The following is a 15,032-nucleotide window of genomic DNA, read 5'->3' on the forward strand; positions in this document are numbered from 1 at the left end:
TCACAAAGAGTGTTAAAAGAAGAGTCATTTTTACCAATAGTGTCGCCATCACCTCATTTTCTAAAATCAAGCAGTTCTATTTCTGCATTTTTGTTTGTCACTCATGAATGAGCGAGAACTTGTTTGAATATCAGGTGCTGATGTCTTCCCACCCTGGCGTTGTGCTAGCATACACGACTGGTTGCTACTTTTCTTCAACTATCCAAAGGAAGCAGCTGAAATGCGCCGAGCTTTGCATGTTTCACTCATAGGTAAAAGCAAAACAACTCATCCAAAGTTGACAACAACAGTGCTTTAAATACTTATCTTTCTCTTCTGCTGATTGAAATTGTCAATGATGACCCCGATGAAGAGGTTGAGGGTAAAAAAAGAGCCAAATATGATGAAGACAACAAAGTAGAGGTACATGTAGAGGTTGATTTCTCTGCTGGGTTGCTCCTCCACCTGCAAATGGTTTCGTCAGTGAAACTTTTTGCTGGAAAATAAATAAGAGTTCGGACCCTGAACAAAGATGCAAACACTTACTCCTCTTGAATCAACGGCGGCGTTCATTATTTCCATCCATCCTTTAAACGTCGCCTAAAAACAGGACAATTTGTTTACCATTAAACTGTTCATCATCGAAATGTTTTTCTGAGCTGCATTGCTGACAGGACTATTTAAAGCCTATAAATAAATCCATATAAGTTGATTTAAAACTACTTTAGTAGACATCAAGACGTGTCGCTATGGGAGAAATTATTTTCATGTTAAGTGTAATTCCTGGCAGCAATGAACCTAATTAATACTAACATTAAGAAAAAAAGAAAAACTACATTCTGACAGCAGAGAGAAACTCACCACTTGCAGAAGGGAAAGGTAGCCGAGGCCAACATTGTCAAAGTTGACCTTCACCTTTGTCCAGTAGAACTGCGTGTCGTTCATGGCGAGACAGTCGGACTTGTTGTTGACCACGGAGACGCTGTGGATGAAGCCCGTTCTGTTCACGCACTTCCCGAACTTGCCCGCGAACAGGTTGACTCCCATGATGCTGAAGATGAGCCAGAAGATAAGACACACGAGAAGCACGTTCATGATGGAGGGGATGGCTCCTATGAGGGCGTTCACCACCACCTGCAGGGTCAAAGACAAGAAGAGCTAACACATATTCACCCAAACTACTTTCTCTCCAGCTCCACACTGGAGCTACTACTTCAGAAAGTATAGAATCGAATGCGGAGAACCAACATGTAGTGTTATACTTTTACTTTTCTTTTCTATTAGTTTATCTAGAGAAACTCCTACTAGTTTATAAATTGTGGAGCACTTCTTTGTTTTTCTTTTGCTTTCTTGTTTGTATTTCCTCTAATTCACGTAAACCATCTTGAATTGCCTTGTTGCTGAAAACGTGCTATATAAATAAAGTTGCCTTACATCCCAGAGTTACTATTTAAATGCAGGATGTGAAGGCATGTTGTCAATTCAACTCAACTCAACTCAATTGGATCCATACAACTCACTTATATTTCATGTAATCTAAGGTGAAATTAAATGTGGACTTATATCCTGCAAGCTTCATCAAGGAATCAGTATGAATGCTGATGCTGAGGGCAGTAAAGATCTCTGGTAGCAGTCAGTCTTGCAACAAATCTGAAGAAGCCTCTGACTGAAGCCTGCTGTTGTATGACAGTCTCATGAATATCATGACATCACCAATTTTGGCAAACTCTGCTAATCTACGGTTAGAAAGCGGAAATATGATTTTTTTCCCCGTGGACCAGATAGTTTGAATTCCTCCTTCTCTCTCCGCTCTTTGCATCCAGGAAGCCTCATGTTTCAACTCCTCATAGTTCAGGTTTCATTTCAGCTTTCGAGTTTAAACTAAACATTTCCACACTCGGCCCACAGTTGAGGGTAGAAGCCAGTACAATTAGCATTCAGCAGAACAGCATTTTCTATGCAAAGACATCACAGTGGCAGACATGCACATTAGTCTCTTACCCTCATGCCCTCAAATCTGGACAGTGCTCTGAGAGGCCTCAGGGCCCGGAGGGTTCGCAGTGACTTGATGGCAGAGAAGTCCGAATATCCCAGTGAATTTGCAACCAAGCTTATCAGAGACACCTAAATACAAACCAAAACCCACAAACCTATTTTACTGACAAAATATTCTTCTTAAAAAAATGCAGTGTTATGTAAAACCCAATGAAAAGAAAATCATAAAGACTGAAGGAATGTATAACATAAATCAAAGAAAACTTGCTAAAACGTTTATGGAGCCATATTTGTTTTTTTTGTTTTTTTTTTGGTTTTTTTTGGGACATTCCACAGTCAGGAAAACACCTATTAAAATTTGCTTTAGATTTGGTTCGTCTTTTAGTTGTAGCTAATTTAAACTTCCACTCTATTCTACATCCAGAACAGACAAAACAAAATGGTATTCCTCTGAAGAATGGCCCATGGATGGCAGCTATAAATGAAAATGGCATGACAAAAATGACAGACAGAGGAAGCTCATGTCATGACGAAACACAGACAAGTATGCACATATGGCCATGGGGCGTCCATGCATGCATACTCAGCTATATATGCATATAAATATGGATATATATCAAATAGAGGGAGTTTTATAAAGAACTTATAAATCTTTGTCAAATTGTTTCCGAATTTGTATTAAGCTGATCACATCCAGAAATCAAAACCAATTTAAGACTTAGAGGCACCAATGTCCTGAATTTCTTTATAAAAGTCTATTAAGAGATGTGTTGGGCCAATATATCTAAAGAAGATGCTCAATTGTTATTTTCTGCACAACTTTGGCTCCAAAAGAGTGTAAGTCAAAAACAAAAACTGAATAATAAAATTATAATAAAGTGGCATTAATACAATCAGACCAATAAATGAATAAATAAATAAAAAGAAAATAATAATAATAATAATAAATAAATAAATGTTTTCTTCCACTGTAGTTAAAACACAGCAGGTGTTAATTCAACCGATAAATTTACACAAATAAAAATTACAGTAAAAAAAAAAAGCACAGTGCCTTGCAAAATATCAATACTTTTAAACGTTTCCACATTTTGTTAGACTACAACCACAAACTTCAAGGTATTTTACTTTAACAACGCAACACATAACATAAGTGATATTTACATATGGATTCATTCCAACATTTTTTGTACTATTAAACATCTGAAATAAAGTGTTTGTTTCTCTGACTTGCATCTGAGTCGATACTTACAGTCACAATGACTGAATCGTCTTTAGCTGCAGCCACATTGCAGGTGTTTTGGGGGATTTGCACCTTTTCCCATTAAGAATTCGCCCACTCCTCTTTTCAGATTCGCTCAAACTCAATCAGATTGGATGCACAATGTTTGTGAACGTCAATTTTCAGGTCTCAGCAAAGATGGCCAATTGGATTTAGGTTCAGACTTTGACTAGGCCTTTCTAAGTTTTATACCACAAAGCGACTGCATGTTTTAAACCTTTCTTGTGAAACAGCCTCAGACATGAGGTTGCATGTGGCAAAGTTGAAAGAGTCAGGATATTGTTGCAAGGTCCTGTTATAATCAGGCACGTTTCATAACTTTATTGTCCTTTACGACATGAACAAGATCTTCTGTAGATAATCCTCGGAGCTCATGGCGCTGCGTTTGTTTTTGATATAAAAGCCAAGCACGTTTTGTTTTCTTCGCATTTCATACCCAATCGATTCGCTTGGAGACGAGACGGAGGCCTTAATATCACAACAAAGCAGCAGAGACAAGTGAAGAAGAAACACACAGGTTGAGTGTGATCCCCGATCCCACACTCACCTGGGACCCGCTAGCTACCACTTACCCTAACAATAGTGCGGTCTGTGGCGATCTGTGTAACAGCGGGTGAAATCAGAAGAGGTCAAGTCACGCCTCGGCCACTTTGGATGCGCACGCACCACAGAGCCACACTGATTTACAGTAAGTGAAATGCAGAGCCCGCTTTAAGGACAAACTGTTTAATGTAATAATTGTTTCAGTGTGGGATTTTGGAAACTTCACTTCGATGCTTTTCAAAGTGGGAGGCCTCAAAAAGTTGAGAAAATAAAAAAGCAAAACAAACAAAAAAAAAAGTTCAATCATCACTATTTTAGATTTAAAAACTTTAATATAATGCTTTTCAATCATTATTCTAGATTATAAGTTATTGAAATGTTATTTGCAATGCTAATCTGTCTGATTGGCTGCCAGTCAAACGTATCGAGCTGCGTTGCTCCTGACGCTAACTTAGCCAAGGAGAAATGGAAAATGTCTGTCAAGAAAAAGACGCAAGTAGCTGTGCAGGTCACTGCTGCAAAAAACATCTGTGGAAGTTACATCAAATTTGCTGTGATAAATATAAAATATGACATATTTTCTTATAATCAACATAACTGTGGTGAAATTTTATAATCAGAAAAACTTTCCACCACAACTCCTAACCAGGCACAAGAGACATTTACAAAAACGGTAATGACTATTACATAGCAAATTAAAGCCAAAAAAACAATCCGAAAGTTGATTTTTTCTTTACATATTTTGTAGAATTGTCTGTGGACTTGCAAAAGCCGTCTCCAGCTAGAAGCTAACGCCGTTCGTGGGTCCATGGCACAGAAAAGTTTATGAAGCTGTGCTCTAGTTAGTCTCTTCAGTAACAGAAAAATAGTTAAAGGGTTGGTAAAGGCGGGAGGTTGAGCATTTTATAGACTTGGATTTGTTTAAGTAAACAGACAAACCCTTTCCTGATAATCCAGTGCATTGCAAAATTATGGATAACCCATGAACCTTTTAACATTATGTCACATTACAATCACAAGCCTCTGTGTGTTAAGCAGAAGCTAATGGATGGATGGATGGATGATATATTGACACAGATAAGGAAGTAAGTCATTGAAAATGTTTCAAATTAAAAAGAAGTGTGCAGTGCATTTGCAGACACCCTGTAAACCAGCTGCCTGTCAGACGTAAACTAATTTACACAAAGAAAATTTCCACATGCATAAAATCTGATCTAAGCATCCAGCGGTTCAGTGAAGATCTCCAGCGCTTTGATGAACAAACAATATTATTTAGACCAGTGTTTCCCAATTCCAGTCCTCGGGGACCCCCTGCCTGCATGTTTTAGGTGTTTCCCTTCTGCCACACACCTGGATTGAATCTTTGGGTGATTAACAGGCTCCTGCAGCACTTGGTGGCTGCAGAAGATGTCATGCAATCATTTGAATCAGCAGTTCTGGTATAGAACATCTAAAACATGCAGGCAGGGGGGCCCCGAGGCCTGGAATTGGGAAACACTGATTTAGACCAAGAAACACAGCAAACTGTTCAGTTACGAAAAAGTTTGGTTACAAAATAACATCTAAAGTTTTGAAGCTGCCAAAAGGCCAATTCTACCTCTGGAGGAGCTGCAGAGATGCATAACTCAGACATCGCTGCAAAATGTAACGGTTATGGAAAAGTGGCAAAATAAAAGCCGATCTGATCTGAATCCACATGGGAATATTTAACAACACTTGGAAACTGTCCTTCCACAGTGACTAAACCGGGGATACTTTGTTAACCTTCATTCAAGCAAAGCGTCAGTTTCTAGAAGCAACTGCAGTGAAAGGTTGTTCTAAAACTTTTGATGCAGGATGTGAAAACTGAAAGCATTTGGCTGCGCTGGAATTTTTAGGAGTATAGTGATAAGGTAGGGAAAATATACATGACTGCAACACTTTTTGATTTTTATATGTAAAAAACAAAAAGATCAAAAATCATGGACTTGTTTTGTACCATCACATGAAAACTCATAGAAATGAATTCATGTGTGTGATTGTAATGTGACAAAAGGAGTTATGAATACTTATGCAACGCACTGTAATGAAGCACCAACCCATGTTGAAATGATTAACACAGTTCAACCTGAAATACCACAGCTTTTTATCTTTCATTAAAAGATAAAACAATCACACTAATGAAAGCCAAACATTCACTCACATCCACTATAAGGAAGTCGAGCCAGCACCAGTAGTTGGTGAAATATTTCTTGAAGCCATATGCTATCCACTTGAGGAACATTTCCAGCACAAAGATGTAGGAGAAGACTTTGTCGGCGTACTCCAACATCACTTTAATGACTTTTCTCCTCTCGATGTAGATATCTTCAAACGCCTGCAGGAACAAAAGACGACAACCAGCCAATCAGATCAATGGAGCATGAAAACATTTGCAGCTGCTGCTTAACCCCCCATCAGGACAGATTTTACCAGAGCCCCGCTGCTGAGCAGGATCATGAAGATGATGAAGGTCTCAAACCAGCTGTGTTCTACGATCTGGTAGCAGGTCTTCCTCAGCCTCCACCAGGCTTGGCCCAGGCCGCGGCTGGTGTCGACGTCGCAGCACGGACAGTGCCTCAGACACACTGGCGCAACATCGAAAATGCATGTTAGGCAAGAGTGGCTTTGAACAAATATTTTCATTTGACTGATGAAGTGATATCAAACATATTCAAACATTCATGTAGCAAGAGGCTACCGTCATCTTTTAGTTTCTCCTAAAAGATTCAGACTGGTAGTTTCCAGATCCAACTTGTGGTCGATCTACAGAAACGCGGCGTAAGCCGAGAGTGTCAAACGTAATATCTGCCTGTCTCAGATACCCTGATCTATTCGTGTCATACTTAAGACTTTTTAAGACCTTTTAAATGCCACCTTCAATTAATTTTTAAGCCCAAAAGAATATATGAATATAAGGTATGGTTGGGGGCTCCTGCAGTATTACAGAATAGCAGAAATGTTTTAATTTCTGAAGTTTTTTTGTGGCTCTTTGCTTCTCATAGTGCATGTCGCTCTCTTCAGCCACGGGGTCAAGCTTAAAAGGTTTCTGGGACCAGAATGCAGCCTAGAAGTGAAGGAAGTGAGCCAGTGGCGAAAACAAACTGGCAATAAATTTGCACTTACCTATAATAGTCGCAGAAAAGCAGAGTATCTAGCTTTTTTTGCTTGTCAGTTAGCGGTAGCAGAACGAAGTGAAGATGTCCGTGCGGGACTCAAACTTTTGTCTGACAGAAAACTACATAAATGACAATAAATAGTCCTGCCAAGACAAAATTTAAGATCTGTGATTCACTTATTTATGTCCAACTTACATTTTTAGGAACTTAAGACGTCTTGAAGCTTTAATTTTAGACCAGGGGTGGGCACTCCTGGTCCTGGAGGGCCACTGTCCTGCAACTCTTAGATGTCTCCCTGGTCTAACACTCTTGAATCCAATGGTCAGGTTCTTCTGCTAATGACCTCAGTATTTGACTCAGGTGTGTTGAAGTAGAGACACATCTAAAAGTTGCAGGAGACCGGCCCTCCAGGACCAGGAGTTGCCCATCCCTGTTTTAGATGCATGAATTTAAGACTTTCTAAGGCAGATTGTGTGTGCTGGCTTGTTGCATCGCCTGTATCACAGAAACAGTTCCTCACGCCACCATTTAGCTATGAAATATATCCCACAGTCGTCCCCAGAACTTTATCAGGTTGTTTAGGTTTTTTTAAGAGCCTGTTTTTGATGCTGCAACCCCAACAGGTAATGGCAGAAGAGACGCCCCTCTCCACTACGGACGTACTGAAGATGTACAGCAGCTAGCTGCAAACAGTGGAGAACCAGCGCTTCCTATAGAGTGCCGTCTGCTCCGTCCCTTATTTTAGCTTTACTGTTGCATCTCCAGGGCAGGCTGTTCTCCAGGTGTTGAATACCATAGTGTTATTTTTAAATATGACAGTTCTTGGGAAAGTTGTGTGAAGCTCACTCACAGTATGGGAAGCAATCCTCCGGCTCCATACTGTCATCATCCAGCTCCGATAGGTAGTCTTCCTCCTCTCCAGGCTTCCTCATGTCCACGGTGCTGCCCTCCGAAAGGCTGATCGTCTCCTGGATAGGAAGGTCAGTCAACGTTACCGCACCTCTCTACACAAAACGGTGCGGAAACCGGAGCACCGGGTTGCTGTTCAGAGTCAATTTTGATGAGATTTTCTTGATTAGTAAGGGGAACATATTTCAAATGATTTTCTAGGAAGGAGGTGCTGACTCAGTCCAATAAAAAGGGTACAGGGAATAATCACAAGACCAAGGGACCAGACTACCAGCATGGCAATTTTTTTGTTTTTGTTTTGTTTTCTAATGGCGCAGGAACAACAGTGGTGTGACAACATCAAGACAAGCAACACCGATATCTCCAAAACTGAATTACAAGAGTGTAAGACATGTTTGTTTTTTGGGGGGGGGGGGGGGGTTGTACAACTAACCAATTACCAGCCATATCCCTGTCAACAGTGCGTGCGTTTGACGCTCTATTCAGGCAGAACTCCTCCTTGTTTTGAACTGTGAGCAGCTGCTGATGCTCTGCTAAGCCGATGGAGGTTTGAAGGAGGGCGGTGTGATGTGGAGCGTAGACAGCAGGCTGTTCGGCTCAGCCTGGCCTCGTCTGGCTCTCCTCAGCTGTGGGAGCTTAATCTTTCTACAAAGCCCGGCTTCACATCTGGCCCACTCCTGTCGGCCCGCCAGACAGACAGATAGACAGGCAGACATATAACCTCCACCTCAACACACGCCTCGCGCTCCGGATGCCGCTTTTAAGCTAGCTGGAAAGCGATGGCGCTACGGGGATGCTGGGCTTAACTTGCTGGATTTTTTTAAAGGAATAAACAAAAACATATAATTAGGAATTACAGTTTTCTTAATGAGTAAACTGTGGCTTGCCAGTCCATTCCACAAAGATGCAGCTTTTTTTAAATTATTTGTACAGCTAAGCTAACCGCTAAAGCTAGCTGGCTCACACTGCAGAAAACTATATCCACACGTCGTCCATGTAGCGACAAAACAATCTACGGACTCCTCTTCCAACGTTAGATTTTTGTGATGTAGAAAAATGTGCTAATGGTGACTCATAAAAAAACAAACAAATATTTCCCCTTTAATGTCATTCATCTCCTGTTCAATTCAACTGGAAAATAAATAAATCTGTTCAGACACATAAGGTTAATTGCGCTACTAACTGATCAATAGTCATAGTTGTACTCAAAGTATATACAGTGCCTTGCAAACTTTTTTCTTTTTTTACAAAAAAAGGTTAAATTTAGTATGCATTTATATTCAGCACCAAGGTTGTTTTTTTTTTATTATCCCTGATGTGTTTCTTGAGCTACACGGTTCTGTTCAATTATGTTTTTTAAGAAAATTCAAAGAGCTAATTGGGTGACATCTGAAAGCTATTGGATCTACTTTGAATTTTTTTATTGCATAAAATTGTAATAAAGCACAAAGTTTTTGACAAAACATAAAAAGCTAAAAGAGGATTATCGTACAAGTCTTTACATGCGAGTTCGCCAACTTTGCTTCACACCGAGAGTGGTACACAGCACTGTTAAAATTCCAGAAAAATTCTTCCACACCTTTACAAAAAAACCTGCTAAAAACAAACAATTCTTAAACATCCTTAAACTAAGACTTTGACTAAAGCAGCTTTCTAGGATCTCACCAGAACTTGTTTGTACAATGAGACCCTTCTTTGCATCCTCTCAGCAAACTATTGATTCAGCTAAACGAAGCAAAATGTGGGAAAATTGGGAAAATCCACCAAAGGATATCTGGACTTATTTCAGTTCAGTTACATTGAGTATAATTTCTGGCAAGATGAATTAGGAGATGCTTCAACTAAGTTTTACCTTTAAAGCGTGAAGAGTAACAGTTATGTGAGGTGATGAAATGCTTGAGTGAAATTTTCTTCGGGTGCTTAGCGTTAAGATGAAAGCGGAGAGGATTCATAGCAGGTTACAGATTATTTTGTAGGTTTTTTTTAAGCAGTTTGTAAGCGAGTCAGAAGCAACACTGCAGCAGCCTTGATGTGCAGAAAAAACGCAACGCAAAAGACACCAAAAACAAACACAAGCAATAGATACTGTTTATGTAGAATGCAAGGCCATTACAAAGGGAATCAGAGTTTTTTAAGTCCTATTTTCTTGAAAAATAATTTTTAGAACAAAATATAAAATGCCAGAGAATCTGAGTTTACCGGTTTGTTGTCCTCGTCCTCTGATGACTCTGAGTTTTCCTCCTCCAGAAACTCCACATCGGACTCTCCAGGCGCGATGGGAACCACGACGGTCAGGTTGGGGTTGGTCATGTAACTATCCTCTTCAGGAAGGATGTACTTTTCTCCGTAGCTTCCGGTTATCCCCCCGTTGCTTTCTATGTGATTTCCGACCATCTGCTCAGCCTGCTCGGCCTCTTTGGCCTTCTGCTTTTGACTCCTGAAGCCGTGTCTGAAGAGGTCAGCGATGCTCCCACAGAGCCACGACACGCCGGTGTGGACGCGGCCGATGGCGACCTGGATGTTGTTCAGGTCGCCGTCTTCTTCGGGAGCGGAGAGGTTGTCGGAGCTGAAGGAGCTGAGCAGCAGGGCGAGAAACAGATTCAGCACCTGGGGATGGAAAAAACGTGTTATTTTACACAAGGGTTAGACAAATTCTTTTAAAAACACACATTTGCAATCAAAACCCCGTGCAAAAAGCATCCATTCATCCTGAAGTTTTCCAAATTTGATCACTTTACATACGCAAACTTAAAGCTACCTTGTGGGAGCTTATGTGAAACACGAAGCCGCTAACTGTAGAGTGGAAGGAAAATGAGTGCAAAAATTATACAAAACATGTGACTTGCATTTGTATTCAGCCCTAAATAAAATTCAGTGCCTTTAGAAAACACGTGATTGGTAGAGTCCAGAGAGAAAGTCACAAAGTCTAAGGGACACAACAGAAAACCAAACTTCTGATCTACATGTTGAATGGTTTGTGTGGCGAAAACTAACTTCCAACATCACCCTGAACACAACATCCACACGGTGACATATGCAAGCCTGTTGCAATAAAAAAAATTAATCAATTAATCGCACGGCAAGCAGAAAATCAGAGGTCCTTCAAACGAAGCCTAAAAGCCGCTTGTTTAGTAGAAACTGGAATATTAGTCAACATGTTTGATTTTAATTATGGTATCTGACAAAATGTAATGTTTATCGCCTGTTTTATGCAGACTTTACGTCGTTTTAAAATGTTGGTTTTTTTAAGACTTTATAGTTGGTTTTCAGGTATTAATCTTCCAATATTTTAATAACACATAATAATCAAGTGATATTTTCCAATTTCCTGTCTACTTTAAATATTTTTTTAACTCAAAAACACGACAGACTGCTGGATGAGCGCCCAACAACTGGACATTTTTTCTGGGTGAAACCTTGTGATCGGATGTTTTTATGATGTAAAGCAGTGGTCCCCAACCACCGGGCCGCGGACCGGTACCGGTCCGTGGACCAATTGGTACCGGGCCGCGCAAGAAATAATTAAATATGTCCGTTCTATGTATTGAGTATGGAGGAGCTTTTATTTTGAAAATCGTACACCGGATGCCGAGGTTTGAGTCATGCGCCAGCTCACAACGCGCGCACCCCCCCGCCCCCCCCCGATCTTCACAACGCACGCACGAACACCCCCCCCCCCCCCCCCCCGGAAATTTACGAAGGCTTGGCCCGGTCCGCTGTACTAAAAAGGTTGGAGACCACTGATGTAAAGCACTTTGAACTGACTTGTTGCTGAAATGCTCTACAGAAACTTGATCAATTAAAATGAGCTCCATAATTTCCATTCTGATGCTTAACAATGTTTGAAGGGCAGTTTTGTTTATAATCCACTTAGTTCACGGTTGCATTTCCTTTTTATGTACAGTTGTTGGGTGTTGCGTTTTATTTTGGATGTTTAAAATATCTTCCAGTTCCAGTGTCACGTGTTCTTTATCAAATCAAAGTGTATTGCTTTTGGAGACTTACTATTACATTATCAACACGTTGCTTGAAAAGCTCTCTCAAAACAACAAATGTTGTCGTTTATCACAATAATTCGCTGGAGAATTTATCGTCCGGCAAAATTTGTGATGGCGGCAGTGGCAGCGTCATACTGAGGGGAGGCTTTTCTTGAGCAGGGACAGGGGAACTGGCTGTAGCTGGTTGAACGATGGATGGAGCTAAACACGGGGAATGAAAACTTGTAGGTAGAGCAAGAATGGAGTTATTGAGATTAAATCATACTCATATCCTCACTGAGCATTTGTGCTGTAAATGCCCAACAGGAAACGGGCTTTGTACACAAAGGAGTGAGTAAGAATAATACCAAACATGTCTCACATATTTGCCAACATTGCTAAATCCCGCCTGGTAGTTCAGGAGGTTATTCAGCAATATATGATCACATATGGAATCGGCTGTTGCGTCCCCCTTTATGTCAAGGCTCAAAGCACACGACATAAAAGTAATCTGTCAGCTGGCTTGGTGTGTGTGGGCCGTATGCGCGCACACACACGCATGCACACACAAGAACAGGAAGTGTGTGTGCGCGTGTGACACGCACAGTTGGTAAGGATCATCTTTAGCTGCTGAGCCACGCAGTTATGGGATGATTTGCGATAAACGGCCTCTTCTCGCCCCCCCAAGCATCCTGGATTATCCTTTAGATAGACCGCTTCCTCACGATTATCGTCTACAGAAGGTTTCTATGCAGTGAAATCCAATAAGAGAACCGTTTTGAGTGGATTTTTTGACCTGGCATGGCAGCCGTCAGGCACTAACGGGATCTGCATGTAAAACAATGCAATACAAACCGCCACAAGCCGACTGCTCTCTTGTTTTTCCTTTAGCTTTAGGTAGAAGAAGCAGTAACGTGTCTTAAATACAAATCTGCCACTTTTGAGGTATTAAGAGTTTAACGTGACTAAGATAAACCTTGACCATTTTTAATAAGAGAAAAAAAATCTATATGCATAATCCAAGAGTTTTCCATTCCCTACGCAAAATATTTACAGTTTATCCCACAATTATTCACAGCTCTGGCAGATCTGAAGCAGTCGTTTAATGTTGCCAACATATTTCTTCTGACTGGAAGTAATATTAGTATTTTGTGGCGGCCCAGAAGGAGTCCTGACTTGAATGTGATGGAGAATCAGTGGGAGGAGTTGAAGATTAGGGTGATGACAGGGAGGCTTTCCAACCTCAAAGATTTGGAATTCATATCCAAAGATAAATAATAAAAACGCAAATGGAAACATCTAAAACTTAGTCAACTCTCAAAAGACAGGTTTAGCTGTAAGGTCACTTATTGCAGGTTATGAAAAAATTAGACTTGTTATTGTTATAGGTCTCCATCCATCCATCCATCCATTATCTGAACACCCTTCGTCCCTAATGGGGTCAGGAGGGTTGCTGGTGTCTACCTCCAGCTGCGTTCCGGGCGAGAGGCGGGTTCACCCTGGACAGGTTGCCAGTCTGTCGCAGGGCAACACAGAGACACACAGGACACACAACCATTCACAGCTAGGGAGAATTTAGAGAGACCAATTAACCTGACAGTCATGTTTTTGGACTGTGGGAGGAAGCCGGAGAACCCGGAGAGAACCCACCATGCACAGGGAGAACATGCAAACTCCATGCAGAAAGACCCCGGGCCGGGAATCGAACCCAGGACCTTCTTGCTGCAAGGCAACAGCTCTACCAACTGTGCCACTGTGCAGCCCACTTTTATTAAAGTTATATACTGCAGCTTGACTAAAATGCAACTACTTGACATTTTTTAAGAAGTCTGGATTGCTTCATGTATATTTTGCATCTTGCCTGTGGCTGGTGGGGAGAGACATTTCAGTAATCTAAAACTAACAGAAAACATTTAAGCAACCTACTTGCATACTATACGTGGATTTACTGTTGGATGTAAAATTCATGAGAAGTAAATATTGTGCTAGTTATCAGTATTGGACCAAAAAAAGCAGGGGGGGCAAATAATTTTTTTGTCAGGGGGCCCAAGATTTCTGGCAGCGCCCCTGAAGTTGCTCCATTTTTCATGCTACCTTTTGGAGCTAGCAGGATAAAATGGCATCAAGTAAAAGTTAGTCATTCTCTTTGTTAGCCTCTATCTAAACTACTGAGGGCGTTTTCCCTAGCGTGTCGTTTCCTTTAACTTTCGCTTTGAGGGTGTTTCCTAACATGTCATTTCCTTTAGCTTTGCAACTAGCTAAAACAGAATTGTTTATCCTCAACAGGTGCGAGACGAGGTGAACAAAGTACTTGTTTGTGACTTACCACCAGGTTCCCTATGACCATGACCAACATGAACACCAGGATGCAGAGAGGCTGCCCAGCCACTTCCATGCAGTCCCACATGGTCTCGATCCACTCGCCGCACAACACCCGGAACACGATCAGGAAGGAGTGGAAGAAGTCCTTCATGTGCCAGCGGGGCAGCTGGCAGTCAAAGGCGATCTTACACACACAGTCTTGGTAGTTCTTGCCAAACAGCTGCATGCCCACCACGGCGAAGATGAAAACTATGATGGCCAGCACCAGCGTCAGGTTCCCCAGGGCGCCCACAGAGTTCCCAATGATCTTGATGAGAGTGTTGAGAGTAGGCCAGGACTTTGCCAGCTTGAACACTCTTAGCTGACGAATAAAGAACACATGGATATATGCTGGCTTGTGTTTTCAATCCTAACAATGCAAAGAGAAACAAGGCAACACAATCTGAGAGCTGAAGGTTTCTTGTACCAGTCTGAAAGAGCGCAGGACAGACAGTCCCTCTACGGTGGAGAGGCCCAGCTCCATCAGACTGAGGCAGACGATGACGCCGTCGAAGATGTTCCAGCCCTGCTGGAAGTAGTAATAGGGATCCAGGGCAACGAGCTTCAACACCATCTCAGCTGTGAAGATCCCTGTGAAAACCTGGAAAGAATTTCTTCTGTATCATATCAGCATTGTGGTTCTTTAAAATACACAGAGGAATAATGTTGGATTAGAAACCCTTTAATTCTCATCTAACTCTAAAAATACGACTATTTCCTCATCAATTACCACAAAATGTTTACTTTTTAGGTTTTAAGACCCAATCAATTGTGTGATTTTAAATCTTTGCGACCCAAGAATTGCATACAGTGAATAAAAGTGGAATAAGCTACTGCCCTGAACAAGAATAA

The 15,032-nt window shown here is 41.2% G+C and overlaps 1 protein-coding gene across 1 annotated transcript in view; it reads right to left on the reverse strand.

Annotated features, from left to right (window-relative positions):
- The window catches only part of LOC122840746 (sodium channel protein type 4 subunit alpha B-like), a 60,269-nt gene that overhangs the window by 6,036 nt on the left and 39,201 nt on the right, over positions 1-15,032 (reverse strand). The window contains exons 15-24 of the mRNA XM_044133346.1: positions 14,608-14,781; positions 14,146-14,502; positions 10,042-10,449; positions 7,784-7,901; positions 6,248-6,402; positions 5,979-6,152; positions 1,981-2,103; positions 841-1,113; positions 526-579; positions 307-444 (exon numbers count right to left, since the gene is read on the reverse strand). Coding sequence (XP_043989281.1) covers positions 307-444; positions 526-579; positions 841-1,113; positions 1,981-2,103; positions 5,979-6,152; positions 6,248-6,402; positions 7,784-7,901; positions 10,042-10,449; positions 14,146-14,502; positions 14,608-14,781 — 1,974 coding nt within the window. The remainder of the gene's footprint in view (positions 1-306; positions 445-525; positions 580-840; positions 1,114-1,980; positions 2,104-5,978; positions 6,153-6,247; positions 6,403-7,783; positions 7,902-10,041; positions 10,450-14,145; positions 14,503-14,607; positions 14,782-15,032) is intronic.

The sequence above is a fragment of the Gambusia affinis genome, linkage group LG12, assembly GCF_019740435.1.
Source record: "Gambusia affinis linkage group LG12, SWU_Gaff_1.0, whole genome shotgun sequence".
Lineage (NCBI taxonomy): Eukaryota > Metazoa > Chordata > Actinopteri > Cyprinodontiformes > Poeciliidae > Gambusia > Gambusia affinis.